Source organism: Canis lupus, chromosome 2, assembly GCF_003254725.2.
Source record: "Canis lupus dingo isolate Sandy chromosome 2, ASM325472v2, whole genome shotgun sequence".
NCBI lineage: Eukaryota > Metazoa > Chordata > Mammalia > Carnivora > Canidae > Canis > Canis lupus.
The window spans coordinates 30,338,017-30,358,513 of NC_064244.1; the positions used below are offsets into that span (position 1 = coordinate 30,338,017).

Genomic DNA, 20,497 nt, shown 5'->3' on the forward strand with positions numbered 1-20,497 from the left:
CTTACGGGGCTTAGTTGTACACAGGAAAATACTTTGGGGAAAAATATATAATGTGGTTAGTGGAGACTGTTGAAGGTAATCCCATGTTTGTATCTCCCTTGGCTTTCAACAACCTGTCAGCCAGGCAGCCTCACAATGTCTCCATCTTCATCCCCTGCCTCCTCCAGGTGAAGCAAGCCTATAGATTTTATCGGTTCCCAGCAGGTGCTGACCATGTCTGGCTTAGTTCCTCTAGTACCCTATAGCCTAACATCATCGGCAAATACAGGTTCACAAGACCTCTACAGCACTATGGTAGTTGAACGCTCAACTTATAGCTTCACAGAATTATGTTTGGTTATTTCTATTCATAGCTGTTATCCTTCAGGCTCTGTGATTTGACCTGCATTATGAATTTGTCGATGCAATAATGATCCGTGTTATAGCAGTAATCTATTCTAATTATTTTGGTCATGATTTACTATTTTCCTATTAATAACCATTCACCCAGGAGGTTAAAATGTTCCACATAGCTTATGTATTTAATATATTCCGTGATTTCCCCACATATAGCTTTCAGATTGTTCAGCGGGCATGGGAATTAGCTCATGTTGACAGAACCGCCCCCATGTCTAATCCCCATTTTGTTTAAAAAATATCTCAAGTAGCTCACTACATGTCAATAGAATGGAAACAAATTTCTCTTCCTTATTTTTTCTCCAGGAGAGTTTTTTTTTTTAAATTATTATTTATGATAGTCACAGAGAGAGGGAGGGAGAGAGAGAGAGAGAGAGAGGCAGAGACATAGGCAGGCTCCATGCCCCGGGAGCCCGACGTGGGATCCGATCCCGGGTCTCCAGGATCACGCCCTGGGCCAAAGGCAGGCGCTAAACCACTGCGCCACCCAGGGATCCCCTCTCCAGGAGAGTTTTATCTGACTTATGTATGTTTCTCCGCCAACTATAGTAGAGATTGCTGAATGCCTTCCCTCACATTGCGTCTAGGTCATAGGAGTCCTAGGGCATGCTATGAGTCGAGGCTGGAGGTGGTTTCCATCTCTGAAGGAGCAGGGACTCTAAACAGAAACTAAACTTAATTTCAGGGAAAAATAAGAAATTTCCCCCATGCCTGAATTTAATGGCCTATTACTCATGTCACCTGGGATCTCTCTGGTTCTTTTTGGAACCATGTTGGTCCGTAGCTAATGAAAACTTGGACTAGAATTAGAGTCAGTATTTAGACAGTGTTCATGACCGCTTGCATAACCAGGGACACAGAAGAAAAATGAGGGGACTACCTGAAGGTGAGCTCAAAAAATACTGCTGGATGCTTTACATTTTGAGATTTAAAGAGTGTTCTGTGGAGGATCAAGAAGCTGGCCTGGACGCCCTCTTAGGGTCGGTGCATGAGGGTAACCGGTACCACTGAGCTTTTGCTACAAAGGAATTTCCACAAGAGGAAAACATGACTACCAAGCCTACTGAGGGACTCTACTGTCTGCCATCAAACCCAGGCACTCGAATCTGTCCCAGCAGGGGAGGCCTGGGGTGCTTGCAAAGGGCCTGGACATAGGTGAGGACACTGGCCTGCTCCGTGTGGAAGGGTGAACCAGACCTAGTATTCTCTCCCGTGGAGAGACCTCACGTGCTAAAATTTTGCCTGGGCATCTCTGAAGATGGAGACCAGAGGATTCTCAGAAGGGGGCCACGCTTGGATACACGAGTGGTTTTGCAAACAGTCTCCTTTATTGGTGCATTATTAGACAAGATTCAGTGGGGATTCACTGCTTTGGTGACAGTGGCAGGCGCTGAGTATTACCTGGGGCCCTGGAATAAAGATAAGGAGCATCACTAGAGATAGTCCTGGGTAGTATCTTCGTGGCTCCTTAATACTTTCTTCACAGTATCCTACTCATCTGTGTATTTATCTCTTAAAATATTAGTAAAATTTAATAAAATAAGGGCACTTGGGTGGCTCAGTTGGTTAAATGTCTGCCTTCTGCTCAGGTCATGATCTCAGGGCACTGGGATCCAGCCCCCTATCAGGCTCCCTGCTCCACAGGAAGCCTGCTTCTCCCTGTTCCTCTGCCTCCCACTCACCCTGCCTGTGCTCTTTCTCTCTCTCTCTCTCTCAAATAAATAAAATCTTTAAAAAAAATCTTAATAAAGTAAGAAAACATTGTTAGGAAGTCAAGATTTATGACATTTAAAAGATATATGAGTACCTGGTTATTTAGAACCAGTTTCAATAATGATTCTAAATCCTCCTTGTTCCACAGGGAAGGAAAGAGAAGGAGAGGCAAGAGGGAGGAATTGGGAGAGGGAAGGGAGGAGAGTTAGATATTTGTAGGTGTTCCAGAGATAGGGCCTTCACCCCACACCCCGATCTTGGCCTGAGTCTCAGGTGAGGGTCATCCAAGGAGATCCTAGATTATACACTGTACCCAGTAAACTGCAGAGAGCAGCCAGTATTTCTTTGGTATCCAGGAGGGACAGGCAAATATTTATAAAGCAGATACTTTGCATTTGCAGGGACAAGGACAACCATGTGTGGGACCCAATGGCTGGAGACACAGTGGATCTTAGGCATCTCATAAGGTATTAGTGTGGATGGGAAGACTTGTCCCATGACCAGATTCCTCCCTCCCCACCCCAGACTTTGGCAGTCCTGTGTCCCTGAAATGTGGGCACAAACCCAGCCAAAATTGGCTGAGATCATCCTGAACTGGCCAAGATTGAGTTTCTGTTATTTGTTGAAAATGAGGCTTAATATAAGGAATTAAATTCAGTATCCTGTGTTTGCGTTTGCAAATTCATACATAAAGAAGTCCAGCTAAGGAGTAACTATTGGAGAGCCCTCGGATCCCAGAGATTTATTGGCATATATGACCATGGTTTAAGCACGTCTCTGATGGCATCGTTGTCCTCATAGCCTGGTTAAGAATCATTTCCTTCAAGATACACAGTTGTTTGAGTGCTCTGGACTAGAAGAAATGGGAGCAGGGAGAGGAGGAAATATTTAAGTAGGGTCCCTGAAATATTTGGGTAGATTTTAATAGCATGACTAGATGGTGATTTATGATACCCAGAGGTCAGCAAGGAAGGGGTGATTGCCACTGATGTGTCATCCAAAGGCAGTGCTGGTCCTAGATGTGAAGAAAAGGAGGCAATTTGTCATTGAAGGCCCTGGCTTTTGTGGTCTGTTTTCCTCTCTCAGATACCCACAAAATCCACTAGGACTGCATTGTCTTCTTCACCCTCCCAAGCCGTATGTCCTTGTGTCCTATGATCAAACAGAGGTAGGTGACACAATGGAAGACATTTGGACTTCTGGAATGTTTCTATCATGATGCATCTCAGTCTGGCTCTGTGGCATTTTTCCCTCTTATTGTTATCATGTAATGATTTCATTTCCTAATGAAACCAAACCTATGGAAATATTAAAGTATTTTTCATGTAGCAGAAAGCATGATCCATCAGAAGATCTGATTTACCCAACTGCAGCAATAAGAGGTAAAAAACTAGTTCTGTACATTAACTAGAGTTTGGTGTTTACTCACTTTCTCCTATCTTTGGAACTTGGGAATATAACACAGCAACTTGGCACTTTAAATTTCAAAACATATTGGAGTATATTTTGATTCATTAGCATGGAGCAGAACTTTAGCAAAAGAGATGCATTATAAACTGCGATATGTTCCTTTTTGTAATAAAACAAACCACATTTTGCAAGTTTGGAAAATGTTGAAATGCACATGGTTATTATGAATTCCCTAACATCGCACTTACTGAAGGCAAATTTGGAATGTTTCCCAAGATATTCTGTAAAACCTTCATAACACAGAGCATGAGGCAAGGCCAGATTCAATGGATTTGCATTTCTACCGGAGATTTCATGGTGATACTCTTTGTTTGTGGTATATCTTAATGTTCCATTTACTGTTGTCTAGAGGTCTTTCTGTAGGAAGACTTAAAATGCTCCAGTTCAGCCATTTTGACTTTTTAAAAATATTTTATTTATTTATTCCTGAGAGACACACAGAGAGAGAGAGAGAGGCAGAGACACAGGAAGAGGGCGAAGCAGGCTCCATGCAGGGAGCCTGACGTGGGCCTTGATCCCAGGTCTCCAGGATCACGCCCTGGGCTGAAGGGAGGCATTAAACCGCTGGGCCACCCAGGCATCGCCAGCCATTTTGATTTTATAATTACTGGTCAGTTAAATCCAGTTGCAGCCTTCTGATCCATCACTGGGGCTTATGAAAAATGACAGCATTGGAGAGAGAAGTGTTTTTTTTGTTTTCCAGGATGAATTGGCAAATAGCCATCTCCCATTAAATAATCTGTTTTTTTTTTCACCTCTTCTTTATGGAATCATATCTCAGATTCAGAGAGAAGATATTGAGATGTGAGAATATGATCATTCTCTCATTTTATTCAACCGCTGCCTTTGTCACTCACCCAGATAATGGAATTGTCCAGAAACGTCCTCGACTTGTACCAAACGCTGATCTGCTGGCTCAACTGAAAAGTGTTCTTTCCCTTCGGGTACCGTTCTGTCATAAAGGAGATAGTTGCAGCATTTTTAACTCGCTAGCAGCGAAGGCCTTGTCATCCATTCACTCAGGAAATGTTTCCGAGGAAAGCTCCCGCATCAATAAAAACGTCACACAGCTGTGAGGTTCCTGTCACTGCAATCCCGTTAACCTGTGATGGGCTTTGAAAAATCCCTGAGACCTAAGGGAAATGGATGTGTGTAACCAAATGGAAGACGGGTTTCACCATAGCTTCTCAACAAACCCTTAGTACAACACTGTCTCTCTCCCTCGCACACATAAACAGGAGTTATCCTACAACATGTTGTCATGGCAACAAAACCACTAAACACACTGGGAGAGAAAACACTTGGAAAAATAAAAAAAAATTGAGCATAATTTTACGAGAATTTAAAATTATATGTGTGTATATATGTATGTATGCACACACACATATGTGTGTATATATAAAAGTTTCTTGTTTTTCTTTAAGTGAGGACCTTAAAATAAATGCAATAGATGCAATGTATAAGTTTAATAAAATAAAATGCCCTTTATTCCCAATTTGTGATTTCTGTAGCTTTTTAATTTTGAATGGTTCTTTCTGTAATCTAGTTTTCTGGGAATTTATTGTGCTTTTATCTTTGGACTCCCAACTCATCCAAATGATTACTGTGATTCCATTCATACTGGCAAGCATCTGGCCCTGACTCTGCATTTTCTATTTTGTTTTCAATTTTATAAGTCTTCTCTGGGTCTTTCATGCATTTTTCACCTCAACCACCTGAAATTAAGTAAATCTCTACCCCTAAAAATTTAGCATGAAAGGCAGGCCAGCAGCCATCCTCCTCCAAAACCTTTTATTTGGGTGGCTAACTTACTCAAGTAATTAATTTTGTTGTTTTCTGTCCATTTCATCCTACATATCACATCACATTTTTTTCTAGAAAGAATACTTAATGTACACTTGCATGAATCTTCCAGTACCTTCCTGAAGCCAAATCAGAAGTATCAAATAAGATGAAGGATGTGCAAACAAATTGAATTTACATATTTCCCTTCTGTGTATTTGCCAGATTCTATGGAGGCAACCGATTTAAGAATTGAGGCGTATCTTTGCAGGATGTATTACTGTATGGTCACAGAAATCAGAGGCCATCACATGCTCTGAAAGCATCAGTGGAGTATAACATGGAAAGTAATGGGATTAGATTTGGAGAGGACTTGTATCAACCTGATTCTAAGCCAACCTCTTGTTATTAATATTAGACGGTGCTTTAAAACGTGTTTTAACGGGGGCACCCGGGTGGCACAGTCAGGTATGTGCCTGACTCTTGGTTTCAGTTCAGGTCATGATCTCAGGGTCATGAGATCGAGCCCTGAGTCAGGCTCGGTGTTGGGCGTGGAGCCTGCTTAAGATTCTCTGTCTCTCCCCGTGCTCCTCTCCCCCTACCCCTTAAAAAAAGTGCAATGTATTTGTCAGGATATGGAAAGATTTATCTGATGTATTTTTTAAATTGACTTTTAAAATATGTAAAAAGAAATGCACAGATCCTAAATGTATAATTCTATGTACTATTTTTAAAGTGAACTCTATGCCCAATATGGGTCATGGACTCAACCTAGGATCAAGAGTCTCCTGCTCTGTCGACTGAGCCAGCCAGGTGCCCCTTATTTCACGTATTTTGATGAATACATATGCCCAGGGCCAGTAACTCAGTCAAGATATGAGACATTGTCATCATCCCAGAAACTCCTCCTCTGGCCCCTTCCAGTAAATTCCCATTCCCTTTTGGCAACAACTATTTTGATTTCTATCATCACAATTAGTTTTGTCTGTTCTCGAAGTTCCTATAAATGAGATCACACGGAACATTTCCATTTGTGTCCAGCTTCCTAGGGCAATGTGTCTCTGTGATTCATCCATGTTGTTGCATGTATCAGCAATTTACTCATTTTATTGCTGATCCAAGTTCCATGAGATGATTACGAAAAGTTAATCTGTTCCCCTGTTGATGAAATTTGGATTGTTCTCAGTTTGGGGCTATTAGGAATGAAAAATTCTAAAAACAGTCTTGTGCAAGTGTTTTTGTGGACATTGTTTTCATTTCTCTTGAGTTAATACCTACAAATGAAATTGCAGAGTCATAAGGTAGAAACGTGTTTAATTTTGTAAGAAAATGCCGTTTTTCCAAAGTGGTTGTACCGTTTGACATACTCATCGTCACTGTAAGAATCCCCTGTTCCTCATCCTCTGCCTTGGCTCTTGAGAGCAGCATTCTATTTTACTAAGGTCGTAACTCGATAAATTTTATTTTACATTTCTCCGCTGGCTAATGATGTAGAAAGCCTTTTAAAACATTTGTTAGATATTTGCTTTTATTTTTTTTCAAAAATTTGCCCCCCTTTTTTTTTTGTTTTGTTTTTTTCGGTATTATTTATTTGGTCTTATTACTAGTATGGAAGAGCTCTCTATATATATGGAGCCAAGTCCTTTTGCAGATATATGTATCACCATATAGTCTCCTCTTACTTTTTCATTTTCTTAACCTTTGATACCTAGATTAAAATTATGATGAAATTTATTATTTTTTTCTTTCAAAGTTGGTACGTCTGTGTCCCGTCTAAGAAATCTTTGCCTATCCCAAAGTTGTGAAGTTATTCTCTCATGTTTTCTTCCAGAAGCTTTAGGTTTTTGCTTGTATGTTTTTCTCCATGGGATGAGCTAACATCTGAGGTTCATTCTCCCATGATTGTGCTGATCCAGTTACTCAGCACTGTTTCTTGAAAGATTTTTCTTTCCACATTGCACTGTCAAGCTGCCTTTGTGAGGGTCTGTTTCTGGAATTTCTACTATGTTTCTATAATCTACTTTTTAACCTTTTGCCAATACCATGCTGTGTTGATTTGGTAGCTTCATACATCTAGAAATCAGGCAGTCTGAGTCTTGCAAATTTGTTTTTTCAAAAACATATATTCTTAAATTTAAAAGACCAGTACTTATTTTGGCACAGGGAGATAATATATGAACCGATGCATAAATAAATGTACACATTATCTCCCTCCTCTGTGGACAAAGCAAGAAACTATAAGCCATGGTTTATCCTCCAGGAATGAAAATTGTTATTGGAATATTGGAATGGGGACAGAATCTTGCACTTGTGATTGTATGCTTTGTTGAAGGTATGTTCAATTCTTTTAACTTAACTCATTAATTACTTCATGTTTGAAGTGTGTTCATGGTGAAATATGAATCTTCTTTCCTTAATTTACACTGTATTTGATTATTTTTATTTTTATTCTTATTTTTATTTTAATTCCAGTATAGTTAACAGCAGTGTTATATTAGTTTCAGGTGTACAACGTAGTGATTCAATACTTCCATATATTACTCAGCGCCATTCATGAATAGGTGTCCTATTAATCCCCATTACCTGTTTCACCCACCCTTCATCCCCCTCCCCTCTGCTATCTAGAGCTGAAGAGTCTGTTTCTTGGTTTGTCTCTTTTTCCTTTGTTTGCTTGTTTTGTTTCTTAAATTCCACATGTGCATGAGATCACATGGTATTTGTCTTTCAGTGACTGACTCATTTCACGTAACGTAACACTCTCTGGCTCCCTCCATGGAACTAATGGCAAGATTTCATTCCTTTTTTATGGCTAAGTAATATTGCATTGTGTGTACATACCCCATCTTCTTTATCAGTCAGTGGACACTTGGGCTGCTTCCATAATTTCACTATTGTAAATAATGCTGCAATAAACATAGGGGTACATGTATCCCTTCAATTTAGTGTTTTCATTTTCTCTGAGTAAATATCTAACAGTCGAACTCCTGGATCATAGAGTAGTTCAATTTTTAACCTCTTGAGGCCCCTCCATACTGTTTTCCAAAGTGGCTACATCAGTTTGTATTCCCACCAGCAGTGCACGAGGGTTCTCTTTGTTCCGCATCCTCCCCAACATCTGTTGTTTCTTGTGTTGTTGATTTGAGCTGTTCTGACAAGTTTGAGGTGGTACCTCCTCATAGTTTTGATTTGCATTTCCCTGGTGATGTGTGATGTTGAGTGTCTTTTCACTTGTCTGTTGGCCATTTGGATGTCTTCTTTGGAGAAATGTCTGTTCATGTCTTCTGAACTATATTTAAGATTTAAAAAGCACTTGTCTCTAAACAAATTTACCAATGTTCTATTGACAGGCAGAGCTGATGGAAAAAGGAAGACAACTCTTATTTCTCATTGCCTCATGTGGATCAATGCTTAGAGGTACATTCTCTATACAAGAAGACATTACAGACTTGGAGGGGTGGGTAACATGTTCCAGAGGTTTTGGTCAGAAGGTGATACAAGTGGGACAGAACTCGGATATTTCAAAGTCACCTCTTTTTTTTTTTTTTTAACCATATTACCTCTTTATTAAAGAAGAAGAAGAAGAAGAAGAAGAAGAAGAAGAAGAAGAAGAAGAAGAAGAAGAAGAAGAAGAAGAAAGAAAGAAAGAAAAGACTTACCTTGTGCAGGTACACTGGACTTGAGAAACAGAATGCTGTTGCTACAGGCACACACGGCCCCCAGCCCCCGCAGAGGCTGGCCCGAACTCCACAGAGCTCCCACACTCCCTGAGGCCCATGGATCTGAGCTGACTGTTGCTCACCAGTGCTCTGCTCAGAGTTTCTCCAGAAGCAACTCCAGGTATCTTTACTGAGAAACAGGAAGACCATTCTTTACATTCTGGGGAAAAGACCCGAGTCTGGCTTTCAAGGCCTCAGGGAAAGAATTTTCCAGCTGGGAGCATATAGCCACTGTGAGCCATCAGCCATCAGGATGTTGCATAGCCACGGACAGGGATAGATGTCCCTCAGTGAAAAAGAAAGTCAGACCTTGATTGAACACCCAGGGAAATACCACACATACCAAAAACTTAATAAAGAGATTTTCCAAAAAGCTGCAGACAGAGCACTGCTTTGTGTCTCATCCCCAAGTGCACATCCCCCTTGACTCACAGCATGAAGCGGCCACAAAGGAACATCCTCATCTTCCCACGACCCTCCCAGCCTGCGTGCTGCCCTCCTGCTGAGAAGGACGAGATGGGGGCTCCTGCGGCAGCCAGGCTGGACTAGATCTCAGCTTCTTCCCAGTGCACACACTTGGTGTCTACAACCGAAGTCCATCGTCTCCCTGCCCTTGGTCTACCCTTCCATCCGAGGGTCATTCCTGCACAGTCTGCTCTCCACCGCCCCATCCTAAGGTATGCTGCCCCCTTGATGCAGACCCCACTCCTGTGAGGCTCTTCCGGGCAGAGCCTTTGGGAGAGTGACATGCTGTACCTCTGCTGCCCACCTTCACCTCCTCCTGCTGCAGCAGCCAAGTGCCTTCACCTTGCCTTACACTTTCTCTCACCACATTGATGCCCCTAGCTGCAGACCCACCTGCAAGCCCATGACACCCACAGTCTTCTCTCTCCCAGAGAAGTCGCCCTGATTCTCACCTGCCATTGCAAACTTCTTGTATCCTTTTATATTTTTCTTGTATTCCCCCAGCTTCACTCTGATCAAACTCCACATTATCTGCCTTTATTTTGTGTTTACTTTTTTTAATTTTTTTTATAGTGAAACTTGCAAATTTTAATTTATTTTTTATTGGTGTTCAATTTACTAACATACAGAATAACCCCCAGTGCCCGTCACCCATTCACTCCCACCCCCTGCCCTACTCCCCTTCTACCACCCCTAGTTCGTTTCCCAGAGTTAGGAGTCTTTACGTTCTGTCTCCCTTTCTGATATTTCCCACACATTTCTTCTCCCTTCCCTTATATTCCCTTTCACTATTATTTATATTCCCCAAATGAATGAGAACATATAATGTTTGTCCTTCTCCAACTGACTTACTTCACTCAGCATAATACCCTCCAGTTCCATCCACGTTGAAGCAAATGGTGGGTATTTGTCATTTCTAATAGCTGAGGAATATTCAATTATATACATAAACCACGTCTTCTTTATCCACTCCTCTTTCATTGGACACCGAGGCTCCTTCCACAGTTTGGCTCTCGTGGCCATTGCTGCTATAAACATCGGGGTGCAGGTGTCCCGGTGTTTCACTGCATCTGTATCTTTGGGGTAAATCCCCAGCAGTGCAATTGCTGGGTCGTAGGGCAGGTCTATTTTTAACTCTTTGAGGAACCTCCACACAGTTTTCCAGAGTGGCTGCACCAGTTCACATTCCCACCAACAGGGCAAGAGGGTTCCCTTTTCTCCGCATCCTCTCCAACATTTGTGGTTTCCTGCCTTGTTAATTTGCCCCATTCTCACCGGTGTGAGGTGGTATCTCATTGTGGTTTTGATTTGTATTTCCCTGATGGCAAGTGATGCAGAGCATTTTCTCATATGCATGTTGGCCATGTCTATGTCTTCCTCTGTGAGATTTCTCTTCATGTCTTTTGCCCATTTCATGATTGGATTGTTTGTTTCTTTGGTGTTGAGTTTAATAAGTTCTTTATAGATCTTGGAAACTAGCCCTTTATCTGATATGTCATTTGCAAATATCTTCTCCCATTCTGTAGGTTGTCTTTTAGTTTTGTTGACTGTATCCTTTGCTGTGCAAAAGCTTCTTATCTTGATGAAGTCCCAATAGTTCATTTTTGCTTTTGTTTCTTTTGCCTTCGTGGATGTATCTTGCAAGAAGTTACTGTGGCCGAGTTCAAAAAGGGTGTTGCCTGTGTTCTCCTCTAGGATTTTGATGGAATCTTGTCTCACATTGAGATCTTTCATCCATTTTGAGTTTATCTTTGTGTATGGTGAAAGAGAGTGGTCTAGTTTCATTCTTCTGCATGTGGATGTCCAATTTTCCCAGCACCATTTATTGAAGAGACTGTCTTTCTTCCAATGGATAGTCTTTCCTCCTTTATCGAATATCAGTTGACCATAAAGTTCAGGGTCCACTTCTGGGTTCTCTATTCTGTTCCATTGATCTATGTGTCCGTTTTTGTGCCAGGACCACACTGTCTTGATGAGCACAGCTTTGTAGTACAACCTGAAATCTGGCATTGTGATGCCCCCAGATATGGTTTTCTTTTTTAAAATTTCCCTGGCTATCCGGGGTCTTTTCTGATTCCACACAAATCTTAAAATAATTTGTTCTAACACTCTGAAGAAAGTCCATGGTATTTTGATAGAGATTGCATTAAACGTGTAAATTGCTCTGGGTAACATTGACATTTTCACAATATTAATTCTGCCAATCCATGAGCATGGAATATTTTTCCATCTCTTTGTGGTAAAAACCCAGTAGGTCTTCATTAAAATGGAAAGAGACGGGATACTTGGGTGGCTCAGTGGTTGAGAGTCTGCCTTTGGCCCAGGGTGTGATCCCGGGATCTGGGATCGAGTCCCACATCGGGCTCCCTGCATGGAGCCTGCTTCTCCCTCTGCCTGAGTGTCTGCCTCTCTCTGTGTCTCTCATAAATAAATAAAAAATCTTTTAAAAATGTTTAAAAAAATAAAATAAATAAATAAAATGGAAAGAAACATGAATGTTCTCCTGAAAGCATATGGGATCTCCCCTAAACATATGGGATCATTTGAATATCAATATAATAGCAATTTAGGAAAAATGACCTCAGATATCAAGCCATGCGTCTTTCTCCATTGTCCCTACATTCAACAATGTCTATCTCTTTTTTTCAAGTTTTCATTTATTCACTTGAGAGAGGGAGAGATGGAGAGCACAAGGTGGGGAGGGGCAGAGGAAGGGGAGAAGTGGACTCCCCACTGAGCAGGGAGCCCGATGTGGAGTTGGATCCCAGGACCCTGAGATCATGACCTGAGCTGAGGGCTGCTGTGTCACCGACTAAGCCCCCCAGGCTTCCCTTTCTGTTGAGTGTGACTTGTTTGGGACAACCTCACAGATCTGGCCTTGCCCACCCAAGCTCTCATGAAGGGCAGGCTTACTGGGTCAGTCGCCTCCACACACCTGATCTTGATTAGAGCTGTTTATTGGGTTTTTAACTGGATCGTATTCCTCTTTGAAAAATTATGGAAAGCCTCTTTGCTCTGAGTTTGTGGCTTTATGACGACAGCAGAAAGGATTATGTGATGGACTGTGACATATGTACGGGTTGTGTTTTTTTTTAATATTTTATTTTATTTATTTATTCATGAGAGAGAGGGAGAGAGAAGCAGAGACAGAGGCAGAGGAAGAAGCAAGCTCCATGCAGGGAGCCTGTTGTGGGACTTGATCCCGGGTCTCCAGGATCACACCCCGGGCAGGCACTAAACCACTGAGCCACCCAGGCGTCCCCTACAGGTTGTGTTTTTAGACACACTTCACAATTAAGACACTGTACACATAGTGGCCACATGTGTTTTTCCCCAGGACACAGGCCACCAAGCTGGGATGTGGCTGCGGGACGTGTGAGCATCTTCATTGGTCGAGTCTTCTTTCTTCACACCAGCTCTGTGTGATCCTCTTTTCCTGTTTTATGTCATGTTCACAGAATTTACTCTTCGTTCCATGGTCTTTATGATTATTGAAGGGACTTCTCATTGTGTATCTGACCGTGGGTCTTTAGGTCTCCAACGTGAAGCCAGGGATCAGAAGCGGGGGGCGGGCATGTCTTAGGCTAACTACACCTGAACCTATTCCTTCCTTTTGGTCCCACGCCACACTTTATCTACAAAATGCGAATAGGGGTGATTTGTTGAGTTCAGGAGCAGGATATTTGACCCAAGATGAAGTTTCCAGTTGCTTTTGAAAAAACCAGGAGATCTGGGCCAGTGTTTGCCTCCATAGAGCAGTCATGGACAGGTGCGGGGTGCCGCTCTACTCTTCGTAGAAGCCATGGGGTCCCAGGCTTGCCCCTCTCCACCAGCGATCACCGACTGCAATTTTCTTTTTCTTTTTCCTCTCGATCCCTTTTGGCATCTCAGTCGGTGCATCCCAGCCCCTGCGCAGTGTCCAGTCCACCATCTGGCCCTCATTGCCAGCACATCAGGAGGGATGTACAGACACACGGCCGCTCCTCCTGTCCACACCTGCTCTGTGTCTGCCTGTCCTGTAAGATTCCCGGACCCAGAAAGGGTCGTCTTGTCCATTCCATGAGACACAAAACACCTGCAGCTCTTGCCACCGCTAACTGAGGGTGCTTGCAGGTTTTCCGAGAGGGGCTTACGGACCGGGCGCGCTCTGGGCAGGCGGCAAGCATCCTTCGGGTTGAGCGCTTCTGAGTGTCTTTACTCGGGGCCGAGCTGTTGCTGTGCCACCAAATGTCCCCCTGGCACAGCCGCCGGCCCTTCTAGCACTTAGCGACTTATGGCCTGCATGTATCTGTGTGTGAAAAACAAGTGATCTATTCACCCCAAATGAAATTACCTATCGTGTCTCCCTTTTCCTCAGCAGATTTGACCCCCTGGGACATACAGAAGTATAATGTGTTTTTAGTCGGGTTACCTTGTGGTCACAGGGGCTTCCTGCTATTCGTTTATATACTGTGTTAGCCTGGAACACAGAAACAGCGGGGCTACCCAGGCCTATTGATGAACAATAACATTTTCAATATTTTTTTCTGTGAAAGCTTCGAATTCATTTTGAATTTGTTAGACATGCATTTTGAAGGTATTAAAAAAAAAAACACAACTCTTTCCCCCACTTACTTGCTTAAATGGCATGCACATGATTGTTGTGAGCGTCTTGAAGTGTAGAATTAAGGATTTTATGTTTCCGTCACTGCAGTAACACTATTTTTCCAGGAAAAACACAGCAATTTTTTTGGCTTTCAAATATGCTCCTTTAATTATGCATGGCCTGGAAGCCAGTTTTTATTAGGCTAAGCGCTAATGGCTGATTAAAGCTGATAGCCACCATCCTTTACAGTCTTCTCAAATGCTGGCTGAAGTGAGAGCATAATGCTTGAATTTCCTGATAGGAAAGAATTATAAGCTATTTTACTATTATCAGCAAAAATGCCTGTGAATATCGAGCTTTCAAACAGCCAAAGCTTTGTGAGAAAAAAACATGACCACACTTGGTAATAAATCCTACGACTGTAATGGTGTCAATCGGCCTTTTCATCGATGACTCAGTAAAGAGCATGTGTCTTTTGTAAACATCTCAGAGGGATTTCACAGAGTAGCAGGTTGATTCAACAGAAATGTTGTAAGAAGACCAAAGAGCACACGCTAATTCCCCTCCTCGCATCACAAAGGCAAACTAGTCATGGGATTGGCACTTCTCCTGCTCTCCAAGTGCATCTCTGTTCCATAAATATCCCCTCAGCCGAGGCCGTAGGACTAAATAATAGGATGAAAAAAACCACAGAAACCAAAAAAACCAAAAGGCTAGTCAGCACTGAGTGTGCTCTCCTCCCGCCCATCCTCTGATTCCCTGGTTTGTAATTACTCGATAAACTCCAATGAGTTGTAGCTTAAAAACACAGCAAAAGGGTTTCTTCTTCATCCACGTTTTACTGAGCCCAGCAGGCTGGTGGGTGTCACCTTGGACAGCAGGGTGGGGAACGCCGGCAGTGGCTCCGGGTTCTCAAAAATTCACGCTTGCACTTACCAGTCATAGACTCCAACCCCAGGGCTAGAAGGGGTCTTTTATATTATTTTATCTGATTATTTTAATTTTTCTTTTCTCCCCCTCCCCCAGAAAACCCTTTCTTCATATCCCACACCTCCCCTTGTCCCCTCACATGTCCCTTTTTTTTAATCTCTCCAAGGACTTTATGGAGCACATTTTTAAAGTGCTTACGCGAGCCACTCCTGTGTCAGAGACAGTGTAGTGAGGTTTCTGCAAGGACAGGACTTTGTGGGGTGAATCTATCCGGATAGACCCAGGCGTGCTGCAATAACAGGTTAGTTTTAAAACCCCACTGCTTTGCACAGCTGCCATGGTATCTTGCTTGTAGGGCGTCTGCTCTAGGTGTGGGTGGCCGTCCAGGATGCAGGCCTCCAAAGTGTGTCGCCGTACCGGCTGTGGCACTGGCAGGCTCCTTGGTTAGCACTGGGGGAAGGAGCAGTTGCCAAGCGTCATGGGGCTTCTTTATTCCCTCAGCCAGGAAGTGACCAACCATGCACCTCTGCTCACTTCTCATTGGCCAGACCCGATGACAGAGCCTCTCATAACTGCAAGGAAGCTAAGCAATGTGTTTGTGTTAAGGAGAAAAGCCTGGATTGAGGTCATGTGAACATAAGGTTCCCGGGAGACCCAGGCTGGGCCTCTGGGCTCCAGCCCCATTGCTTTCTCCATGACACAGCACGTGTCCTGCTATCCCTCTGCTGACCCATCCTAGAGGTAAACGGCAGCGTTAACGGTGGATGCTCCATCGGGATGATCTGTGCGTGTTTACCTGGCGCCCACCACATAGTTCAGAGTAACTGCTTGTTTTACATATGGCAGGACAAGCCCAGCCAGCAATTAGAGCCTTTAGTTTGGTAATGTTAAACATTAAACTAGCAAATACAATTTCTTAATAAGAACTGGGGATTTAAACACCTTTTAAGAACCAAGTTGGTGGGGCACCTGGGTGGCTCAGTCGGTATCTGAGTTGGTATCCGCCTTCGGCTCTGGTCATAATCCTGGGGTCCTGGGATCAAGTCCTACATCAGGCTCCCTGCTCAGTGGGGAGTCTGTTTCTCCCTATCCCTCTGCCCCACCTCCTCAGCTCATTCTCTATCTCTCTTTCTCAAATAAATTAAAAAAAAATATATATATATATATCAGTTAGGTAATATATACACTTAGACATATCTAGTTTGAGAGTTAGACTTGAAACCAAAGGCAGAAAAGCATCACGTATTCTCAGGGAGGTCACCTGTAACTCCTTCTGCCTTGGGCAGATACACAGGTTGATCTACAACCAACTAGTGGTCTGACCCTCTGCAAACCAGTGAACCCTTCCAACTCTATTTCCTCTAATTTGTTTTCTGACCATAAAAAAGAACACATGTTTATTGTGATAAATTTGAAACTTACTGAGGATTATAAGGAAAATAAACAGAATAAAATATTCTTAACATGTCAGTGTTTCTCTTTACTCATATATGCTTGTGGGTGTGTGTGTATCCATATATATGTGTGTATTTAAACAAAATTCGTACTTAGGTAATATTATCTTGTCTCACATGTTTTACTTAACATAAAAATGTGGAAATTATATTTCCATGGTATTAATTAGTTCTTGAAAACATAGTATTAACATTTAACAGTAGAATAGAAGCACTGTTAACATTGCATCTTACTGAGTCATTTCCTTATTTGGGGTATATAAGAAATTTCTATTTCATAGTATTCTATGTAATGCTGTAGAAAACATCCGTGTAAATAAATAATGTGTACATCTCTGATCATTTCTTCTGAAGACACAACAAGAATTGTAACAGTGGAAATATAACTATGTTTCATATTATTTATGTATATTGCCAAATTACCCGAAAAATCTTGAGTACATTATTATAATTTTCTTTTAAAAATTTCCTTTTAAAATAATTTATATACAGTATTGCCTTATTACTTATTACTTTTGGATGGTTGATCAGGTCAGGCTTTTTTAATCATCTATGTATTAGTTGGTTATCCTTCTTTTGTTAATTCCTGCTTTTCTATCCCCAGTTTTTCTAATGGGTTATTGCACTTTCTTGCTTTCTTTTAAAAAGCTCATTTTAAACAAATAATATTAATGTTATCCTTTTAAATTCCAGTTACCCGTACTTCAACATGACAAAAATCGTATCAGTCTTGGATTAAAAGAGAAAAAGACACAAATGTTGAGTTATCAGCATTAAGTTAGAATGTCAAGTAAAATGTAATGCAGAAGCATTAGTCTTATGGTAACACTACTAACAATTACTAGTTTTTGACTGTTCACTATGGGAATGGAGTTACACACTCCACATACACTAGCTGTTGAGGACTTCTGGAACATGGGTATTATTTTTCCCAGTGTTCCCATGAGAAAGCCGAGGATGGGCAAGATCACATAGCTCGTCTGTAGTTGTGCAATTGGCATCCTCTGGAGCCGGGATTCAATTCTCGGTTTTGTGTGCTCCAAGGCCTGCCTTCCGGTCATTATGTTCATCATAAAAAGCTCAGCCACAAGCACCACAAAATGTGTGGGAGTGAGATCCCAGGGAATCCTGCAAAAGCTATTATAGCCATCTCCAGGATCCTGATCGTCAAACTTCATCTAAATGGTTTGGTAGAGATCTTCCACACTCTCAGCCCTCTGCCATGAAAATGCAAGTCCTCCAGCTAGAGCTGGAAAAGTCAGAAACTGACGTATCCAATGTCATGTCCTGAATAGTTCTGGGAGAGTTTCTAAAATGATTTTTATTTTGTACCAGGGATTAAAAATTACATAAGATGCACAGGGAAGATTTCATCATATGTAAAAGGTGTCTGAGTTTGGGGGACTTTGAGATGAAATCTCTAACCACATGCCCCGCATACTGCAAACCCCTGGGAGCTGTGTAAGCATCAGCGCTCCCACACCTAGGTTCTGATGAGAGGAACCCTAGAACACACTGGAAAGCAGAAATTAAGACCCCAAACCAGCACAGTTGAAGGACTGTTTTACTATTCCTGTGCATTTCCTTCCACAGAAGTGGAAGGCAGAGGATGATGCTGAACATCCTTGGCTCAAGCACTGTGCTGAAGAGACGATCATTTGGATTCTGTTTATGCATGTAAGTTAATATCTATTTGGGAACTGTCTCCGTCTTTGTACTTAACACTTCCTTAAATTAAGGGACTTAAGGATCTATTCCATCTTGCAATATCAGTCTCAGAGAGGTGGACGTAATGGTTCTGTTTTCCAGACAGACACAGGAGAAAGCATTTGCTGGGAGAACTTGCTGAATGGGATGGGGGCCTGAGAACCCAGGACGTCTCAGTCTGGTGTTCTCTGGTCAGGTAGGAGGTGAAAGGGGGGGACCAGCATTACTCATGGCCAGCAAGTCCCGCCCATTGTGTATAAATTCAAATTCTGCAAATCAATCACATTTCAGAAAAGCTTAAGGGGTTCAACATTACTCATTTACATTCCTTTCTTGATGATTAAACATTTATTAAGCACTTGAAGCATGCCAAGCAGTTACACTTTCTAGGATTCTGATTGCAAGTTTGGAAAATTATATTAAAATCTACAAATGTTCATACTCCTTACTTAGTGTTGGTTTAGAAATTTATTCTAAATAAATGTCAGATATGCACCTAAAGATTGATTATGAGGATCAAAACATTATTGAGTTTAGAATAAAAATGTCATTTAAAAATAAATTGCTCTGTGCGTGTCTCTCTGTCACACACACACCACACACAGCTATCAGACCATGTGATTGTTATCACATTAATGTCAAATAATTGATTGGTGGCCAAACTAATCAACCTTTGAACTAATAGTGTTTGTTGAGAGTAGAGAATTTGTAATTCCTGTGCTCTTTCTAGCCAGTGGAAAATGGAGCCATATTTATGATTTTCCTTAGAGAACAAAAGAGTATTGACTCTACTGAGAATTATTTTTAAATGATTTAATTTAATTCTCATGAAAATGTGAATATTTTTCTTAAGTAGTGCTTACTTATTTTTTTTATTTCTGGTTTTATTCAAGTACAGTTAACATTCAGTGCTATATTAGGTTCAGGTGTACCTGAACCTAATAAATAAACCTAGTGATTTAACATTCTATATATTTTTCAGTGCTCATCACAATAACTGACTCTTAATCTCCTTGACCTATATCCCCCATCCTTCCACCAAGCTCCCCTCTGGTGACCACCTGTGTGTTCTCTCTATTTAAGATTCTATTTTTTGTTTATTTCCTTTTTTCTCTGTTTGTTCATTTGTTTTGTTTCTTAAATTCCATATATGAGTGAAATCATATGGTATTTGCCTTTCTCTAATTTATGTCACTTAGAGTTATACCCTCTAGCTCCATTCGTGCTGTTGCAAATTGCAAGATTTTATGTTTTTATTGCTGAGTAAAAATCCATTGTATATATACACCTCATTTAATTTATTCATTTATTATAGATGGACACTTGTCCATGTCTTGGTTATTGCAAATACTGCTTCAGTAAACAAGGGTGCATATATATTTTTGTGTTAATGTCATTTTCTTTAGGTAAATACTCAGTAGTAGAATTACTAGATCATGTGGTATTTATGTTTTTAACTTTTTGAGGAACCTCCACACTGTTTTCTGTAGTTACAGCATCAGTCTGTATTCCCACCAACAGTGCACGAAGGTTCCTTTTTTCCCACATCCTTGCTAACACTTGTTATTTCTTGTACTTTTGATTTTAGCTACTCTGCCAGGTGTTAGATAACATCTCATTGTAGTTTTAATTTGCATTTCCCTGATGATGAGTCATATTGAGTATCTTTTCATGTGTCTGTTGGCCATCTGTATATCTTCTTTGAAAAAATGTCTATTCAAGTCCTCTGTGTTTCATTGGATTATTTAGTTTCTTGGCATTGAATGGTATAAATTCTTTATGTATTTTGAATATTAACCCTTTATTAGTTATGTCGTTTGCAAATATTCTTCTTCCATTCAGTAGGTTGCCTTGTTTTCTTGATGGTTTCCTTCACTCTGTAAAAGCCTTTTAATTGGCAAAGGCCGAATAGTTTAATTTTGCTTTTGTTTCCCTTGCCCTTGGAGACATATCTAGAAAAATGTTTCCATGACTGATGTCAGTAGTTTCCAAGAAACTACTATCAATATATTCTTCTAGGGATTTTATGGTTTCAGGTCTCACTTAAGTAGGATATACATTTCTGATATCATTTTGTTGAATTGTTCCTTTTATCATTATGTTGTGTCCTTTGTCTCTTGTTACATCTTTGGTTTATGTTTGTTTGATTTTTTTTTTTTTTTTAAGTAAGCTCTATAGCCAATATGGGCTTGGGGCTTAATCTCACAGCCCTGAGATTAAGAGTTGTACGTCATACTGACTGAGCCAGCTAGGCACATTTACATCTTTGTTTGAAAGTC

At 41.3% G+C, this 20,497-nt stretch overlaps 1 protein-coding gene across 3 annotated transcripts in view; it reads left to right on the forward strand.

The window, feature by feature from the left end:
* LOC125753653 (uncharacterized) overlaps positions 1 to 20,497 on the forward strand; it is a 175,552-nt gene that overhangs the window by 117,083 nt on the left and 37,972 nt on the right. For 2 of the 3 annotated variants that reach the window (XR_007405965.1, XM_049101334.1), the window contains exon 2: positions 18,105 to 18,188. The exons of the other annotated variant lie outside the window; for it this stretch is intronic. Coding sequence is in view for 1 of the 2 variants with exons in the window: in XM_049101334.1 (XP_048957291.1) it covers positions 18,105 to 18,188 (84 nt within the window). In the remaining variant the exon portion in view is untranslated. The remainder of the gene's footprint in view (positions 1 to 18,104; positions 18,189 to 20,497) is intronic. 3 annotated transcript variants of the gene reach the window in all.